The 20,404-nt window shown below is 44.1% G+C and overlaps 1 protein-coding gene across 1 annotated transcript in view; it reads left to right on the top strand.

The window, feature by feature from the left end:
- Positions 1-4,946: 4,946 nt before the first annotated feature.
- The window catches only part of lrp1ab (low density lipoprotein receptor-related protein 1Ab), a 72,620-nt gene continuing 57,162 nt past the window's right edge, over positions 4,947-20,404 (top strand). The window contains exons 1-2 of the mRNA XM_068746194.1: positions 4,947-5,019; positions 14,752-14,892. Of these exons, the coding sequence (XP_068602295.1) occupies positions 4,947-5,019; positions 14,752-14,892 (214 nt within the window). The remainder of the gene's footprint in view (positions 5,020-14,751; positions 14,893-20,404) is intronic.

A 20,404-nucleotide genomic window follows, 5' to 3' on the forward strand; every position in this document is an offset into this window, starting at 1 on the left:
AAAGACAGTGTGCAGGCCTATATTATGTTGATCTATTCACGAGGGATTTCATCCTGATTTCATCACGACAGTCAGACAGACAGACAGGGGAGGCTCAGATGGATGCATAATCTCTGTCTGTCTGTTTCCCACACACACATGCAGCCTCACAATATCCATTGGTTTAATTCACAGAAGAATATTATTTAATATTGCCAACTTTCTCTCCAGCCTGATTTTGTTGCTATTCACAAGTGGACTATTTGCAGGTTGCGATTGGGTCGCCCAGACTTGTTCACTCCCCCGGGTTTAATCTATGCAGTGTTTTGGTGTGTGTGTGTGTGTGTGTGTGTGTGTGTGTGTGTGTGTTTAGTCAGATGGGATCTGAGTTCAGCAGAGCTCAAGGACAGTTTGGAAGTGACTCAGTCAGCAGAATGCCCAAGCCAGCTAGCAAACACTGTGAACTCCCCAGTCATGGTAATAGTTTGGGCTTGTGGGTTTTGGATAGGCTTCCTTTTGCTGACATATAGGGAAAAGAAATGTGATTTGATTGTAAATATATACTGCAATACTGCATATTATATTGATCAAGCATTGCACTCTAGATTTGTCTTTTCTAGAGTGTAAGTGTCCTTCCTGGTGGGGAAACTAAACTATTGCATAAACTAACATCTGGATGTCTATAAATCCTGTTCAAATATCATCCTGTACTTTGTGTTGGACTGGACTCCTTGCTCTTAGGCTGCATGGGGGGGAAGCATTACAGATGTGGAAGAAGTGAGTGGGGGGTGGCTGGTGGGCTGCTGGCGCATGCTTCGCATTCCGCAGGTGTTGTCAGCATAGCTTGGTCAGCAACTGCCTCTTTGTGAAAGCATGGTTAAAGGCACTCGGGGCTGGCAAATCCAGAAGTTGCAAGCAAAACAAGTTGTGTGAGGAAATATTAACGACATTTGGATTTACACTCCAGCACGTTATGAGCTGGAATTCTTATGTTGCAAAAGAATGAGTGGGAAACCTTTGTTCAGGAATCAGAGGCCCTTTCTTACTGCATGCGCTGGCTTTGTTAGAGATCCATCTTCTCTCAAGGATGTGGGACGAATGTATAACCAAGCATGTACCAAGCGTATAACTCGTGCTGTGATAAAGATGTACGATTCCAAAGATGGCTGCCAGCCCTCTCATTCAGAAGTTCAATGCATTTTGCATACAGGCTGTGGACACGTGTGATCCTCCCATTTCATGCTGCTTCGCTCAGATGTCATCGCCGACGCCGTCGTGACAGAGAAAACAGCTTCCCTCTTTCTGGGAACTCTCCCCCCCCCCCCCCCCCCCCTTCTTCCCGCCATCCATAGCCTCACTATGTAGCCTTGGTTGGCTTGCTAAAAAAAGTGAGGCATCGTGTGCAGATGTGCCTGGAGAGAGGCCAGCCCCCCCCGACCCCCCCACCCCCCTCTGCCCTGGGAGAACATGTGGTCTGGGAGTGTTTACGCTGGCACCCTTTCAAGCCGTCTCCCACACAGCATGCTGGCGTCTGTCTCTCCCACGGATGACAATGCTCAAGCCCTCCTTCCACAAAGGGGGGACATTCGAAGGTTGGGGTGACACCAGCCACCGCGAGGAGTTACAGGAAAGACAGCAATAGAAATAAAACGTAATATATTTACTGACATTAAATAAATATATATTGTTTTCCAGTAAACCTTATCAGGGCCATTGTTGAATATAAGCAACAATAATTATATGTCCACCCCCCTCTTGTATACTGTGGTTAAAGGCTCTTTTGATAGTTAGTTGATAGCTCAGATTCAACAGCTTACTTCAGTCAGCATACTTCACATTCTCCTCTGTAATTTAGGCTCTGGGTAAACATCTGTACGCTGCATGGCCCAGAAAGGCATGCTTGTTATTAGCATCAGCAACTGCAAGGTTACTGTCAGATTGTGAAGTGCAATGAAATACTGTACAGGCTGATTGTTTTTAGTAGCCATGATTAAATGCAACTGGAGGAAAGAGCGCACGCACACGCACACGCACACGCGCACACACACGCAGAGAGAGTAATTTATGTGCATTGAAGTCGGAAAACAGCTGAGGTGTGTTTTCAATTTACCCGTGCAGCTAACTCTCTGATTAAAAGCTTCTTGGGACGACATGCTATGTTGACTTCTCCCGAATCATTGCATTAAATTTAATCTTTTTGTTGCAGCGGCTTAATTAGTCTGCAGGTCTCATGGTAATGTGAGTGATCACTGCCCCCTAGAGGTGGAGATGGTTAATGAAATTGCCCAGTCATCATATCTGAAGAATCGATTTTACTAAGATGAGCTTCTATTTGGTGAAACCTATAAACAACCTATAAACCTATAATACAATACGAGCGAATCCATTCAAAGTGTACAAAATTCTCAGAAATAGTGGGGGGCATATTTTCTTTACTATTTTGAATAGGTTGATATAAATCTCGGGTATTTATCTGCATTATATGCTTCTTTTTGTCCGAGCTTTCTAAATAGAAAAATAACGATAAATACGAGAAAGTATAAAATAATCAATACTTGAAGGCAATGCTCCCTCTAATTTTTCATGTGTCTGAGTAAACACGAACTCCCTGAGCAGACCCTCGGACAGATGTGAGCAACATCATAATAATACATTTTATGTTGAACGCACTTTATATTTGAAAGCAAACCTCAAAGTGCACAATTAAATTTTTTGTAAATAAGTATTCCACTTCTTCCTACTCCTTTATTGAACTATGTGCTGCATTTTGTTGTGTCTTTTGTTTTTTTTAATCAGTATTTCTTTCTTTTGTATCTACAAATGCTTACATATTTTATACATGTTTGAAAATAAAATTCATTCATTCATTCATTCACTCATTGATTCATGTGTCCACTGTGGTCGGGAGAGAGTCCTGGAACTCCTCGTCTGCAAAATACAGTATATAACCAAATTTGTCCTGTGTCCTTCTCACGTCTCCAACGGTTGGACACGTTGTCCAGGTTGATGTCCTCGCCTGCCTGCAGCTTTGACTTTATACGCATCGGCTGGTCCAAACACTTCAAGACCATTTCTGGATGCTATTTTAATACGCTTCATTAAACTAAGTTCTCTTTCACATTCTGCTCTGGATGCTTGAGATGCAGCTCAAACAGCTGAGATGTTTCATCTCCTAGATTTCAGTGCTGCAGCCACCACGTCTGGGAAGGTGCTGATTGACCCATGTTGAAGCTTTAGCCTCATTGTGGACTTGAATTCAACACATTCTCTAGTAATGACCTCCAGAATGTGGGTCCTGCAGAACAGCCTCACACTTCTCTGCCAGAGCAGCAAAAGGAAAACTTCTCCCCCAGTCTCGCCGTCTCTTCTTCTGTTTGCGCTCCAGCTAAAAGGAATCGCGTCTCCTTTTCACTCTGGCGTGCTGAGATGACGTCACCGCCCGTTCGCCTTGTCGTCATTATAAAGGCTTGACATCATCAGCGCGTCTTCCCTCCACACCGGCCACGCCGCTTCGTTCTCTCCAAACACCTGTGGCGGCGGACGTCGGTTAGCTGCGTAAAGACGCACGTGACGCTCATCGTTGGCTGCAGCCGCCGGTCACCGGACACTCACTGGCTCACATTGAAAAGTAGCACAGCATGAATTTTTACGTGTTTCTTTTATTTTCAATTCAGGTCGGATTTTGTTTTTGTGCGTTGCAGAGATTTTCGCTGCGCGAAGACCGCACCAGCAGTGCGTAATTACGCACGCGCGCACCTTAGAGGGAACGTTGCTTGAAGGTGCAACCACTGTTTATAAACAACAATCATACCAATTCGTAGAATTCATCACTAGGGGGCGTTCAGGGTCCTGCGCAATGTTCCTCTCTCATTGAACAGTCTCACCTCGTGTCTCTCTTCAGAGGTTGTTGTAAATGAGTCCGTTTCCTAAGAGTTTAATTACACGACACATCTCATATATCTTTAAAATAAGAGATTTTAAGAGATCTGATTCAAAATGAATATTTCTAACTAGGTTATGTAATTTTGATTGGATCCCTTAAAGAAATGATGGATAGAAAAGAACAAAGAAAGTGTGGGCAACCGATAAATAACTTATGAGATAATAAAAACACGATGGCATCATGTTGAACAAGCCAAGCCAAGTCAGGGTCTGGCAGATACTGATCGTCTGTTTGCAATGTTATCCTGAGATCTATTTATCATCTTCATCATTCATGAGGAGATAAACAAAAGTCGGGGATCTATGGGGGGGGGGGGAATTGAGCCAACATGGCTGACTCCAGGACGCCAGTTGCACAAAGGCCTCGCCGCTTCTCCCTCCCACCTCCAAGGTTGGTGTAAAAAGCGCATGAAACCGGAGAGAAGGAGGTGTGTTAGCGCATGCGCACAAAGTGCTCGTCGCTTATTTATCCCATTTATTTTTTCTTTTTTTTAAAGGATTCGAACTGACGTCACGGGCTCGTCTATAGTGCTGGAGCTTGAGAGCCACCATCCACTCATGCGGCCGCAAGCGTAGGGGAGACATTGTGCGCTGCGAGGGACCGAAAACGCGTTTCCTTTTTAATTTGTCTCTTTTTTTTATTATTATTATTATTTGGCCCAGAATGAGCTGAGCGGCTCCGACGGCTGCAGCGCTTTCTGGACGCGTGGACTGCTGGCGGTGGTGAACGAGACCCCAGCGCGCACGGAGACAGAGTTAACGCCGCGCATCATGCGTGAATGCCGGTAATCAATTAGAACATTACAAGACCGTGCCCGTCGCGTCCGCCGGTAGCCTCGCCGGGCTGCAGCGAGCCTGATCTATATTGCAGAAGCCCGATTGAAGCGGCCCACAGCTGAACGGACAACCGCACCGGACCATTGGACGGGTTCGGATGAGGTGGCTGATCGGGTTCGATCTGAGAAATCCAGGAACTTTTCCTCCGCTCGCTTCTACCAGCGGTGCCATCGAGCGTTGCTCAGGAGATGGCGATGAGACTGCTCTACCTGGGATGTATCCTCTGCTTGGAGATCACGGCTCCTAACGGTGCCACCGTGGGTAAGAAGCCTGCGGTGTTGTTTGTATTGTGAAAGCATGAACACTTTATTTTTTTTACCCCCCCCCCCCCCCCTCAAGCATCTACCCACAGGCCCCGGGTTCTCGCTTCAGTGGAAGATGATGATCCGTAGTCGGGAATGCCTTCAAAAAATGTCAGAAATTCATGTTGGCGTGAAAAAAAAAAAAACCTGGTGTGCGCCTTTTAGCAGCGCTCCTGTCTGCGCAGACAGATCAGGCCTGTCTGCTCCGAGGACGGCAGACAGGGAGCTGTTTATTCGCTGTTGGAATATCCAGCAGGGGGGAAAAAACGAGCCATTTTCTCCAAAACGATCTCATTTATAACCACAAAAATATAAATGTATTTTTTACCCCAAGATAAAAACCGTTGATCTTAATATCCTCATGGCTGCTGCTGATGGCTACAATTCAAGCCCCCCCCCCCGTGTCTGTCTGGGAGCAACAGTGACATCCCGGTACCGCCTGACGGTGAAATGGATTATCCTCTAACTCCCAGATGGTAATAGTGAGACCCTGAACGCAACACCCCTGTTGTGACGGTGCGTTCAGACCTGTTGAGTGAACAGCTTGCGGTGTCTCATCGGCGCATGAAAGGGAACACGCACCCAACCCGCAAACATGCATCTCAACACATTCACTGTTTGCCTTTATCTCAGATGCACTGATGTATTTAACTCATGCTACACATTCCGGAGGCTAATATGTCTAATAGGCGTCCGCTATTTTCTTTTTTTCTTAGTCTTGTTCATAAACTAATATGTGAAATGTCAATATGACGATTAACCCCTATCTTTTAATCCTGTTTACTTTAATGCCAAGAGAAACCAGGACTTTAAATCCGTAATTTATCCACTAAATCCATCCCAGAAATGTTCCTGCCTTTCTTTGGGGTTATGTAAGTTTCATTAGATCTTGATGGAGCTGAGTTTGCAGGAGTTGTCAAGCTCCGCCCACCTCCATCGGCATGCAACATCTGGACACGGGAGACCATTAATCCAACTTAGATGTTACTGAAAAGGTGTGTGTGTGTCATACTGTACATGTAGTTTCTTCCAAGAGCAGTGTTGGTCCAAATAAGTATAAATGATCAATTGAAAGGAAACTTGGATTTCATTCATAGTCACATCACAGCTTTACAGATGACACATGGTTAATCTGTTGTTAATGGTAGATGTTTGCTATTGATCATAAAAGACTTTTAGACTGCTGTGCTGCAACACTTCCAGGGAATCATTGCTTCTTCAGGGTAAATTGATGAAATGCAAACACAATTTCCACCGATGCTTGGACCTTTTATGTGTGATTTCTGACATTTGGGTCACAGCAGCAATTATCTTAATGAATTTTCTTTTTTTTTTTGTGATTAATCTGTCAATGGTATTTGTAGTTCTCTGATTATTGACTGAGTGCTGTGTTGAAGAAAACCTTTCTGGTTCCATATTATTCTGAATAATACTTTCAAGATGTCTGTCTTGGAGAATGTAATGAAATCCAATTTTGCATTTAGTGGGAGGGCAGTTCTGTTGGTGAAAAGCTCAAATCTGGGTCAGAGGCTAAAGAGGTTGAATTCCTGAGGAGCCTACGCGTTTGTTTGCCTGACCTCTTTTAATGAGGCTCACCTTTTCCTCCGAACTGTCACTGGAAATATCTGCTGGAAACATTCCTGCCAATGTAAATGGATAATAGCGCTTGGATTTTGCTCTTGGGGGTTTTCTGAGGTCACTAGTGAGAGGTTATTGTAACGCCTGAGGCTACTTGTTGATGAACTCTTTACAGGTGGTGCAGATTATCCCCCAAAATGATTCTCTGCTATGCAAAAACGTCACATATGCAAGCGCCACATTAAGAAACAGTGTAACGAATTGGTTTGTTCTTTCTACCTGCATTTTATAGTCATAATCATCTCCATTCATCTCTATAGAAACAGTTGGGTGGAACGACGCTGTCACATCACCATTTGATTTTTGACAGTCTCGTGTTCATGACATCATCCGGTGTGCATGTAGCTTTTAGCACCGCTGACCGCTATCTCCTGAAATGCTCACTTTTTTCCAACAAGCACCTTTTTTAAATCGTGTCAGGGATTGTAGCCAAATGAAATGGAAGACTCTGACAACTTATCAGAGAGCCATCTGTCAAATTTGTAGCAAAGAGTTTGCAGTCCAAATACCTCAGACTGAACAGAAACGGCCACAGCCTGCGGATCTGACCTTGCATCTGTCGAAACCTCCGGAGCAGAGCCTGAACACAAATGCCACTGTGGCAGTATAAGCGGTAGAATGAATCCCCCCCCCCCCGATGCACAACGTCGCAATCAGCCGTGACTAAAGGCTAAAACCTGATTGACTTGTGAACGCCCCGCCGTTGTTCCTTGTGTCTTGAAGGTGTGACGCCACAATTGGCGGAGCGCTTATTGTGAATAGCAGGGGTGCGCTGTAATTGTTGTTTTCATCCAGCTACATCAGTTTACCCCATTTAGCACCGCACACCTAAAGAAGAAAGAAAAGAAAAAGGAACAGATCGGCTTCTTTAACAAAAGGAGGTTCAGTCGCTGATAGAATCGCACTTTCCATTTCCATTAATGTGCTCACGTGTGTAAACACGAGTTGTGAACACGGTACACACAACGTATGTTTAGATGGGCACACGCAGACGTGTCGTAAAGCGAGGGCTGTCCGCGTGCTGCAGAGGGCTGACACCTGGCACCAATATGAGAATAGTGGCGTTTTGACCTTTGTTTTACTTGGACATGATGCTTCATGATGCCCCACCCAATGCTTTATGCGACCACACAGATGTGCATTAAAGCTGCTGCTGCTGCTGCTGCTGAAAGGTTCGTGTTCACTCTGATGGTGGTGATTTTGCAGCATTTGCACTCAGCTGGGGAATCGATTTGATTGCAGGGACCCTTGGTGGCTTCCACATTGATTGTGAGGAGGCGGGACCTGATATATGGAAACAGATTGCTGTTTCTCAAGCGATGCCGCCAAGTGTCATCCGTGTTACCTTTCATGAAATCCATGGCACCCAGGGGACTGGTTTGTGGAGCAATCAGTTGAGCTGTGGATGCTATTTTACACTTCTGTGGAAGGGACCACGTGAATATTCTTCGTAATTATGAAGCAACAGACGGCAAATGAGAATTTTCTTGTCGCATGGCATCACAAATAAAGATGTGTACATTTTAAGGACATGCAATACAGAAATATGCACAGCATTACATTGCAAATACAGTGTGAACATTATTAAGATGTGGGATATGAATGAAACCCCCCCCATCTAAACTATAAAGTAATAAAATAACAAACACAGCAAAAGGATTTGTCTGATTTAAGCTTTAGCATTTTCTCAATTGGTTTGACAGAATCAAATATGCAGCGATGGAGGATTTGACTGATGCTAAAATCCACAGACTTGACCTGCAGTCGTTCTTACTTTTACTCATTTGCAGTCTCATGACAATCTCTTGCCAGATTACTTAAACACAGAGTAATCCTCTTCTATACCCAGATGTTACCGCAAGCTACTTTAGCTTCAAACCTGCGCTTGTGTTTGGAAAATGCAAAACATTCCCTTTCGTCTGAAAACCTTTTATTTATAGCCGTTTGGATCAAGCCTCTGCGTGCGACCAGGAAACATCCTGTGGTTGTCAAGCGTACTATCAAGATGGAAAGGTACATGCAGTCCATCTTAATACGCTGTCATATGCATAGGGTGTGTGTGTGTGTGTGGGGGGGGGGGGGGTTGTACTTTGTGTTAAATCACTCATGGTGGAATTATACAGCCTCGGCTTGAAAAGAGAACGCTGTGCAATACATGGCAGTAATAATTTATATGCGGCTTGAGTTGAGCAAAGTGAAGGGGATTGTGTGCTTTATAATGTGTGGCAGGTTTCCAGTGGGAGGCAGGCCCGCCTAATGCTTGCACGCTTTTACTTCAAAGCCAGGCTGTTGTAGCTAAAGCAGGGCATGGTTTTGTATTTTCTCATTGGAATATGAAGGGATGTCCCTGGGAGGAAAAAAAGAAAAGCCTGGATGGCAGCTTGTTGTTGTTGTTCTAAATCCTGAATGTGCCTCTCAGCATTAATGGTGCAAGTTGCCAATGCCATGGGCTTTTATGCAACCCCGCCACAGATGGTGGCTTTAGAACGTTGCAAGTAAAAAAAAAAAAAAAAAAAAAACCTTGTACAGTCTTTTCCCTCCTAAGCCTGGAGAACAAAACATTTATATTCCAAAACCGTCAAACTCAGAGGACATTTTTTCCACTTCGTGACGGTCCAGTTTAGACGAGCTTGTTGGATGGCGCAGTATTCTATTATATAACATCCCTTTATGCAATTATAGCTGCTTTTAATGCAGAGAGCGGCCTGAGGAATCCAAGGTTGCAGGCATGCGTCGTGTTTGGCCGCGCTCCGGACAGGCAGACATTTCTCCAGATTCCATGAAGCTATTTTATTATATCATGGTAGGAAATGGTTAAATCCCTAAATCCCTTCCAGTTGGACGGTACGCTGAGAAACATTGTTCTTAAATCGTCGGAGCATTTTCCCACACAAACTGGTGAGACACGCCCTGTTCTTATGAATGAGTCAGGGATGCTTCCCGACCATGGCACCATCGGTTGCTGCCAGTCCACCGGTTCCTAACAGGTACTTTTTTGTTGTTCTTTTACTCTGTTGAGTTGGATCATAGCTAATCAAGCCATAACCTTTTGGGATTTTCGGTGACAGCCTGTTTCATGAGGCCTTTTGATGCATCATGCAGATAAGTGTTTGGATCCCGCTGCTGAAGTATGAAGTCATCTGTTAAGATGTGAAGTGGATGACAACTCGTTTTTTTACATTGGCGATGAGTCATTCTTCGTATTTTTTTTGATCCGACCATATTTCTTCCTCCTCCCTTTTTTAAGGGTGAATTTAATGAGGGATTCATCTTCGACTGTCATTAAGTCACAGAAACATCTCATCCCTCGACTAAGGTCCTATTTTTATTTTTAGAAATTCATTCTATCCGTACCTTATCCTTTTAATGCTTGAGGTTTTCCTGGTAGCATCGAAAGGCAAGAGGGTGGGGACTTTTTACAACTCCCTTTTGATGCGTGGAAAGCTGCTGTTAAAGTCGTTTATATTGCATTTTCTTAACAGCCGATTCTGTTTTTCTCCCTGTGGGTGCATAGAGATGGGTTGTGCAGAGACTACAGGGTGGGTCTAGACTCAGAATGCTGCAGAAGGCAACCTGAGCCTTTTTACATTTATCCTTATGTCCATGAATCGCTCACTCATTGTATGGCTTTTACTGCTCTGGCCTGTGAAGTCCTGCAGAGCCTCGATCAGGTTAGTCCCGAGGACAGAGCTGCACCTTTTGTCTAAACCAGGCTTCCAGGCACCGGAGTATATCCTAACTAAGACTTAGAACTCTTCTGCTTGTACCGGTACATGTGGACCCTCTTTGGAATGACTGTGGTAGATTAGAACTTAAGTAGCCTGGAGACACTGAATGTGCATCGAGCTGGTTTAAAGGTCTCATATTATGAAAAACTCACTTTCCCCATGTTCCTACAATAAAGCAGCTGAATAAACCATCCAGTCAATCCTGCGTAGTTCTGTAATCACCTACTGAAACCCCTCTGGTAGAAATCTTCGTGCACATTCATTGAACTTAGTTTTGTTTTCGTTTTCAGAGGCGTTTCTGACAGAGCTGTTTGAGACAGAAAAGAGGGACGCTGTCCTGCAGCATCTGTTTGTTATTTTGACCAAAGACTGTCACAGATATTTGAAATAAGTGTTTGGGAACTGCGTTAAGTTGTGGAAATAGAGTATAATATGTGATCTTTAAGTCCATGACTATGTATCGGTTTGACGCAAATCTATGTGGTTGTATCCGCAGAATGGACACTGCACATGGTGGCTATCAAAGAAGTGTCTATTCAATGTCACAAGTCAGTGGCTATTAAATGGTGTGTGTCAAACATGCGACTATTTTAACCCACATTTTACATCTAAAAGATTGTAAAGAAAAAGGTCTCTTTTCCACCTGAAGGATTAATACAGAACAAAATACACTAATAACTTCCCTCATCATGCTAAACTGAGCTCGGAGAAATTACTTCATTCTTGACCTCAGGGGTCTAATTTACTCCCCAGGAAAACCGAAGTTTCACAGCGGAGAACCGGCGAAGTGACCTGCTTTTATTTAACGTTCTGCACGACCATCGGGACCCCAGAGCCCCATTTATGTAGTCGTGTTTCAACAAAAGACACAAGCAACGTGTAATTTCCCCTCGATTTCGCACCCAAAACCGTTTGGTATGTTTGAATCCGACGGTGCGTCTTTAACGGTTTGTCTTTTCGAGTCAAAGCCAAACATATGCGATCAATTAGATGGTGCTGGAATGCGTGGATCTGGAGTTGATTTGTTGAGCTACATTCAGAGACGGATGAGGGTGGGGGGAAGTGGGTCAGCGTGGCGTCCCAGCTGGTGATGGCCTCCATCACTTGGCTGCTGAATTGGTGTCATAGCACCATCTACTCACTGGTCCATCCCACAGAATTCCATTCAAGGCGTGAACTATTTCACGATTACTGCCAATGGAAGGATTGTCTTCACAAGAGATCCCAGGTTTTCTCATTTGCTTGTGGTTCATGCGTTTCGTTCTTCGGGGCAACTCGGAGCATCAGCTTCACGCTCTTCTCTGAATTATATTGGTTAAAAGACGGTCTTTAAAAGAAGAGGAAGCTCAATTTGCTTTCCAAATTTAACCTCAAATATCTGATTTTAGTGTCCTTGAACGTCTCCTCCTCCAACTAAGAGCTTGAAAACCCGTTATTTTCTTCCTCTCCGCTGCTCTGATCGACGTCCACATGCTCGTCATACTTGCACAGTTGACTGTTCCGATGTTTTGGGGGGGATAGAGCAATTTATTTTCCTATACCTTTTTTTTTAATGGATGAAACGGGGTGGAAACGTTGCATTGCAGCTGTGACAGGAAATGCTCAAGTTGTGGAAAGGCATAATGAGGAGGCGAAAACATTCAATGGGATTGATTTGCTGTTGGGCCAACCTGAGGAGAATGAATGAGGGCCTGCTTCGTTTCCGTTTGTAGGATAAGTGGGCTCAAATGGTCCAAGAGCCTTATTTTGGCACTAAGTCTTTTTTTTTTTTTAATTTTAGCTGTAATTTGGGGGGCGGGGGGAGCAACTATGCAGGCTGAATTAACAATTCACATCTCTGTTTGCGTTATTTCAGTGGGCTTTTTGAGGTTGAAGGCTGCCAGTCGTCCCCCCCCCCCCCTCTCTCTCCAACCCCTCCTCTACCACAACCTCCAATTAAACTCAGAGATCCTCTCCTCTGTGGTCATTTCATGCTGGTGTGTAAAGCAACGATAAAATTAGAACCCACAATGTTTTATTTCCAGTTTTATACTAACTCCAAGGGAACAACCGGTTCAGCCCAGCTGCTTCAGTCGGGGACCAGAGAGATCAACAGCCTGTTGGATATATCAATGCCTTGACTCACTGCAGCTCAGCGCTGTGTCTGGCGTGTTTGGTTGTTGGTTCTTTGGCTAGATTAAACGGAAAAGTGTAAGCAGAGGCAAACCTTGTGTATTTACTATTAAAAAAACAAATGCAACGGGACACCGAGAGCTGGAGGAATTCATTCTTTTGCAGCTGTTATTCACCCCCTCTTCGTATTCTTGCAACATTACACACACACACACTCTGCGTTCTGGCACCTCATTGGCTGAATGTCCTCCTGTATATCTTGACTTCAGTTTTATAGGCCTTGCTTTCTGCAGAGAGAAGAATGGGGTGAACGCGGTGCATTTTAAAATCCAGCGCTCTCATTCTCCCCATCTCCTCAAATATCAAGGTGTTGGCGAAATAGGGAAACGCTGCAAAACCCTTCAGCCACAAAAACGCGACACTCGGAAGTCCTTGTGTTGGTCGTTTTACTGTCCACGTGTGTTTGCAATGAGCCTCTTGCTCTGTTGTGATTTCAGTCACATCCCGGCCCCCTTGCGGTGCACCCCCTTCACCGCCCACCCCAAAACACCTCTCTGCTTGCCAAGTACATGGGGGGTGAGAAAGGGCTCGGGCCCTGCAGGGAATCACAATGAGGCCCTCGGTGCCGTGTTGCCCAGGATGTTGCTGCACAACACAGTACAGTAACAGCAATGTTGGATTTCTTTCATGATGTCATCCAAATTAGTTTAGTATTATTTGTCATTTAAAGGGTATATTCACATAAAGGATAAGTTCCAGATATTATGTTGAATTTTTTGCATCACAACTCAATTATTTATTTATTAATTTTTTACACCATTTTGTCACAAAACATGATGCAGAGATGAGCCGAGTACCAAATCCATGCATTTTGCTATTAAGGAATTTTTTAATGGTTTTAATTTTTTCATTTCCATGGTTACAAGTTGGAAGTAGGCTCATTCTGGTGGTTGGTTTTTATTTTTGGAGCAGATCCCATTTTTTAAGAACCTTGTCATGTACGCTTTATTTAGTTTCCATGGTTACAATATCGAATTTAGACTCATCAGTGAGTGGGATTTGTCTTGGCTGGAGATTTCTGCACCGTAACTTGAAAAATATTCAATAGGTTTCCTGAATACTCCATGTATAGATCATCTATTTACTGGAGAGGAGCACTTACTGGTAGATGTTTTTGGAATTCTAAGAATTGTATTTTTACCACTTTTTACCACTCTTTCTTTAAAAAGTAAAAAAAAACATTTTTGCCTTTTTATTCTGAAATGTAATCTTTTCTCAGATGCACAGTTGAAGAATAACTTTATATAAGTGCAACCTGAATAAGGTCTTTCCAACAGCACTTCATTCCAGTGCACCTGTGGCAGCTGCACAGTAGAAATGTTGTAGTTGAATTCAACTGTAATAAATCTAAGAAAACAGATCTAATCACAAACCTGGAACTAACGTGGCCGGATGCCACAGACGATGAGTGACGTATGTTTGTAGTTTGGGTGAATAGATCATTTTGAGGACACATTTAATGTTCGATTAACGCAGCGCTGAGTCTGCAAGCCTCTGTTTGACCATGGTTTTGCAGTGTGGCTGGGTTTCAGAGTGTCAGACTGCTGATGGGTCGGGAGCGTTGCTGTGGTGTTGCTCGTCTGCGGTGCATCTCAACAATCTGCACTGACTTACTGCCCAGAGCTACAGCGCTCTGCAGTTTCCCATGGCTCACATGGTGATTGAATGCCCAGCTATGTCTGCACTGGGACACATGAAAGAGCCTCTGTGGTAAAAGTAAAAAAAAAAAACACCTTAGAAGCAGAAAGAAATTAAATGACTACTACGAAGAGCGGAAACGACAAACAGGTTCAGAGCTAAAAGGAACCTGTGTTGGTTGTAAACTTGCAGGGGAGTTTTTATTTTCTGAATAGAGCATACCTGTTGGTCTTTTGATACAAAAACGTCATTGTAAACTTCGATTGACCCTTGCATGTTGCTTTGCCCTGAATACTACCTATATAGTGTTCTGCACAGGAGAGATAATTGTTGACTACATTAAATGACATAGAAAACATTCCCTCTCATGCCGCATGGTATTTCGTAGGACAGTTGCTTTCAACTTGCATTTCTCACTGACTGAATTTGTGATTGACCAGACTATCATGCTACGGTAGATTTTTGTGATGATGCATCACCTTTCTCCTCTTTTCTTTTTTTTTCTTCTCCCCCAGCTCCCAAAGCTGATGACTACCCCAAGACTTGCAGCTCAAAGCAGTTTGTATGTAAGGACCAGGTGACCTGTATCTCCAAGGGCTGGCGCTGCGATGGGGAGAAGGACTGTCCAGACGGCTCGGATGAATCTCCAGACATCTGTAAGTACGCCTCCACAAAAAGTGGCTGCTGAAACGGTCTCCCAGCAGGCTGATGGAGCAAGCGTCCTTGGCTCTCACGTCCTCTCCAAGCTGTTCCTCCAGCTATGTATACGTCTGCTTCATGTCTTGATGTTGCCACTTTGCAAATCGATCTCATTTACAAATGCTGCCGCTGCACCTGATGCACCAGCACATCAACGTCGTTGAAGAAAGAGTGGCACAGTGTTCGGAACATTTCATTTTAGTTCCCTGTCTACGCGGGGGCCGCAGGCTCACAGTGTGCTCGAGCTGCTTTGTTGAATTATAGCTCTAATTATGCAGCCATGTTTAGTCTGAACATTCAGGGATGTGTCTGCTCTTGTCCGGGCTCTTGCCAGTCCCCTTTTTGAATCTTGTCCCAGCCGCTCACTTCTGTCAGCCTCTCCATCCTGTTCCATCCGTAAGCTGTCCCCGATTAACCCCCTTCCCTCCGTTTACACGTGGGCGCTTGAGGTGATCCCGTTTCCGTGTGCCGCACCTTAGATCTGTAATGTCACAAGAATTCTCCCAATAGCTTGACAGGCAGGGACAAGCAGCTGACATCCTGCGTTGTGTGAAAACACAATAAAGCATCAACGTGTGAGGAGAGGTTGAAAGTGTGTGACTCGCCTGTGAAATGGTGAAATTAGTTGGGTTCACTCTGCTGGATGGGACACTTTGTTTTCTCCATACTGAGTTAGAACATTTCTAAATATCTCATCTTAGAAATGTTTCCATCTGGGGATGAACTGCAAGACTTTTTCTTATTCATAGTTTTATTTTATTTTTTTATTTTTTTTAAATGCTGTGCAGAAAAGGCTCTCCTTTTCTGCTGCTTCTGTCTTGTACTTAATTATTCACACAATTCTACAGTGAGAATTTAGTTCTATTTCCCAGAGGATGAACAAAAAACAGTCAACTATGATCAGTGATTTTATGTTGTTTTTTTTACAAGATAAGATTGTATGACTTCCTTTACCCCTCCCCCCCCCCCCCCCCCCCCAACCATGAAATGAGCTGTAATAGTCATTGTCCAACTGTCCCTTAGTAAATGTTTTTGTCTGGAGGCATATTTTGCAAACTCTACATTCTAGTTTAACAAATCTTGTTTTTGCGCTTTTCCTTTGAAAGTTTCATTTATCTGACTGAAGGTTGCCCCCCCCCCCCCCCCCAAAAGAGAAAATCAGCACTCCTTCCTTCTCCTCTCCTCCATTCCTTCTCACCAAAGGAATGGAGGTTATGTCATATCCTGATGCATCTGTGCACAAACATGTCTTGGTGTGTTTGTGTTGGGGGGGTGTCATCATTACTTATTAAGTAATTGAATTGAGTGATGTTTTTTTCTTCTTTCTTAGCCCTTATGTAATTTGTCGACGCAAACAATGGTTGGATTGTTTTCTCCCTGGTGAAAAGCAAAGTGCCGTTTCACGGAACGTTAAGAAATGTTCTGCTCAATTGCCTGCTTTCCACGGCTCCTGATCTGCCTGTCACTTTATCTTCAATTAGCGCACAACAATCCTAAACATCTTTCTCTGCAATGAATGCACCTTTTCTCCGCTTGGCTCCGTTTGCAGTCTAACAAGCGCCAGTCAAAGGTATCTTTTAAGTATCGCCCTGATCGACAGCCAGACGGAGCTCCTATCCGGTCACTTAGTCCAGCAATCCATTTAATGGAAGTCGTGCTTGGAAAGGAGTGCTGCAGATAAAGCTCAGAAGCAAATTGGCCTGAGTCAGTAAATATGGGGGGGGGGGGGGGGGGGGGGGGGGGGGGGGGGTGTGACTGAAGGTTTTTTCTGAAATCCAGCTCTGACTCAGAGGAATGCTGTTCTTTTAATCCTTTTAATTTAAAGGGGGTTAGTTTGCAGGTTGTCAGCCCGGTTCTCCAACATGGAAAAGGGGCAATCCGACCGGCATGCGGTAAACAAGGCTCTCTGCACTCTTTGTGAAATAGTGGATTAAATGGGAGGCTTTGACAAACTTTAATTCCCCTCAGATGAATGAATACTGGAATCTGGATTGACTAGAAAGTTGTTTGATGTCATTTTGTTCCTTCACAGCTCTTTCATACGCCATGGAGTTTGTGTTAGTTTATGAAAGTCTGAGAATTCCAAGACAATTCCGTGGACTTTTGTTCCAACATGTTCTCGAACCGTAGTCTACTTTTAGTCTTGTGTGTTAATGTTGAGAGGAATTAGAGCGGCGCAAGCTGCTATACTTATTTAATCTCCAGTGCGAGTTAATTACTAGCTACAGGCTCGGTTTACAAAGAGAACTTGCAGGGATTTTGGAAGGCAGAACATTATTTTTTTTGCCCTATTTTCTTCCTCTTGTCTACTCTTCTTCCTGTGACTCTCTGGCGGTCTGTCCCTGACAGAATCACGCCACAGTCTGGCTGTCCTCTAAAATCAATGACCGCAACACCGGAGGTTACGTGGAGCTTTGCGTCACAGACAGATTTGTATAATTTCAAAGTGCAAAAAAAATGAATCTGTTTTATAATTCCACCTATACTCAAAGCTCAAGATATATTTGGATGAAAACCATGCAATTGCTAAATTGTCAGATTTTAAAGTTTTGTCTTTCGGTAAATGTCTCCTGTTTTGTTTACACTGACCACATGAACTCCCTCCAGAGTGGTGGGTGTTGTAAATGTGAGCTTTTTGTCTGGTGTGATCTTTGATCATGCAGGAAGAAAGTGCACCTTTCGGTATCGCTCTGTCTGCAGCTCTAATTGCTTGTTGTTTCCAAACCGTTCATTTTGGGCTGTAATTATGCTGAGGAGCTAAAGACAGACTTCTGCCACGGCGGTGGGATTGAAATGTTGGACCCAACGAGGCCTCGGCATGCTGTAGTCGAGTTGATGAAGCCGAGGGTCGATGTTGCGTGTCACCGTGCTTAGCCTGTGAACTGAAGCAGCGTGATCAGGAGATACGTGGAGGGACGCCTGTTTTCTTTTTCTACAGGGATCTGCATCACTTGTCATCTTAAATGGATCAGTGGGGTCTTGGTAGATTGCCAGATGTGGGGGGGGGGGCCCTCATGAGCACCACCCTCTTTCAGCCCCCAGCAGACACTTGGATAGCCATCAGGCTGTCTCTATAGACTCCTGTCTGCAGGCTGCACCGGCTCACCCTCCCTGCAGGACTTCAGATGAACCATTTCACCTCGATTGCACACAGTTGTAAGACTCATGAAGTGGATGACGTGTGCCCTGCGTTGTGATGTGCTGTTTAAGGCTCGTCATCTAAGTGGCCAATCTATTTTTATTTTTATAAACCATCCTGTTTGTTTTGTGCTGTATTTCTCCATTATATATTTTGGAGGAGTATAAAACGTTTTATCCCTCAATGGCTAGTGTCAAAGACAGTACATTTATCAAGACTTAATTGGTACAGCAAGGTTCTGTCGCTCATTCTTCTGTTTAATCATGCATAGATTGTTGAATTGCAGTTACATTGTGACATTTTAAAACACGGTAGAGATGTACGTTCCCATTTCTGCTGTACTTCTTTGTTGAAATCTCCCATTCAGCTCATCAATGTTGGTGCTATTGAGCATATATATATATATATATATAAATGGTAGCATTCAAAGTAATGTCTGTCTGAAGAGTAGCTGTGAAAACCAACAACTTCCTGTCAAGAGATCAAATGATTTTCTGGTTTCGCTGATGAACATCATAGATAGGATATTTTGCAGGGTGATCAGTGGAACATTTCTCTGATAGTGACGAATGATCCTGCAAAGTACAACGGTAAAAGGAGGATAAACGTTAGGATGTTTCAAGCTGACCTATAGCCGGGGGGGGGGCACCTAACTTTTTCAGAGAAGTACTCTAGTGCATAACAGGAGACGGTGTGTGGTACTCACCCCAGATGCAGCAAGGCCTTACTGAGTACAGTCCCCCCCCCCCCCCCCCCCAACTGTCCTCTGCTTCAACTTCCTGTACGGCAGTAGCTTGTTTATTAGCCATAGCTTGCGCTGCATTTATGTGCTCCTTGCTCTTGCCATGTTTGTCAAATACAGGATGATTGAAATTCCTTGAGCCTGTATAAAACTTTTGTCTGTGAGATGAGGGTGCGAGCGGCGAATCGTGCACCACGTTTCAGTGCGCTCACTGTTCGCTTCAAGCCACGGTACGTCCTGCAGCCACTTCTCCGGAAAAAACGTCTTGCACAATAGTATGTAACCCGGTAGAGAACACAGCCTTTATTTCTTTAATTTTATTTTTGTCTATACAATCGCGCTCTTTCTTTTTGAAAAATTGTTTATTTTGAAAAGAGGAAGTGTGATCCTCAGTTTCTAACTTTACCTTCCTGTTTGCACGGTCACAGCAGGATCTGAGGGTGTCAAATGATCAGTCAATTATTGGGCTTTTCATTCTTCAAAGTCTTGCTTTTAAAATCAGCCTTAAAAAGTACACCATCAATGGATCGCTGCTCGCTTTTTTCTTTTTTCTTTTCATGTCTGTATGCAATTATGATTCTTGCGTGAATTTCATTCATTAAGTTTGATCCAGTGAATGGGAACAGATGTCTGAGAAAGCCCGAGCATGTAAGCACTTTCTGCATCATGGGAACTCGTTGCCATGAAGGAATCCCTTTCATCCTTATACACAAAAACGTATGCAACATGTCTGCTGTCGGCATGTCATTCTCTAGTACATTTTTTAGGCCCTGATTTAACATGACAATGTTCAAACCGGGATGTCCAAGCAGTGGACAAATTGCATTTCAGCCATACACATGCATGCTTGCTTTCTTTTTCCACTCAGCGCAATCCTCTTTAGAAAGAAAAGGAGCTGTTAACTCAAAGTAGTCATTTGCAAATGACTCACACTGTCAAATTTTCATTAAAAGTTAGTACAACTTGTCCATATATATATATATATATATATATATATATTAGTATCCCTTGTTGATGCTCAAAATGAGGCGATATTTCTTGGAATGCAGTTCCTTAATGAAACAGAGAGACTCTTCGATCCGTATTTGATTAGTAGCTTGATTTGAAGCGGGACAGTTTACACTAAAACACTGTAAGGTCCTAGCCTAATGAGACTGGCAGAAGACACAACCAGGCCACGCCCACTCTGGCACATACCGGTGGACGTCATCGCCAGTGGCCGAGCTGGTCCGGGAGGTCAGATGGGACCATTGAGTTATCGTCTCTGTGCGGCTGCCCAAGGCGACTGAGGCCCACACAACGAGGTTATCTGTCCATCTTTCACCCTTGAGCCCCCCCATCTGGACGCTCTCCAGCCTCGTCCTTTGTCCGGTCCGTCCGACTGCCATGCCTCAGCAGCTTCCCCAAGACAACAAGGAAGAGCCTAATGCTGAGGTGGTGGGATGGAATGGAAGCATGGAGCGACGATGGGGGGGGGGGGGGGGTGATACTATGGAGAAAAGCCTTTTGAATGGGGGAAAATGAGAAGATTAGTATTTAGGCTGAGGAGGGAAATAGCTTTGTAAATCTCTAATCCACGTTCTATAGA

The sequence above is a fragment of the Brachionichthys hirsutus genome, chromosome 2, assembly GCF_040956055.1.
Source record: "Brachionichthys hirsutus isolate HB-005 chromosome 2, CSIRO-AGI_Bhir_v1, whole genome shotgun sequence".
Classification (NCBI taxonomy): domain Eukaryota; kingdom Metazoa; phylum Chordata; class Actinopteri; order Lophiiformes; family Brachionichthyidae; genus Brachionichthys; species Brachionichthys hirsutus.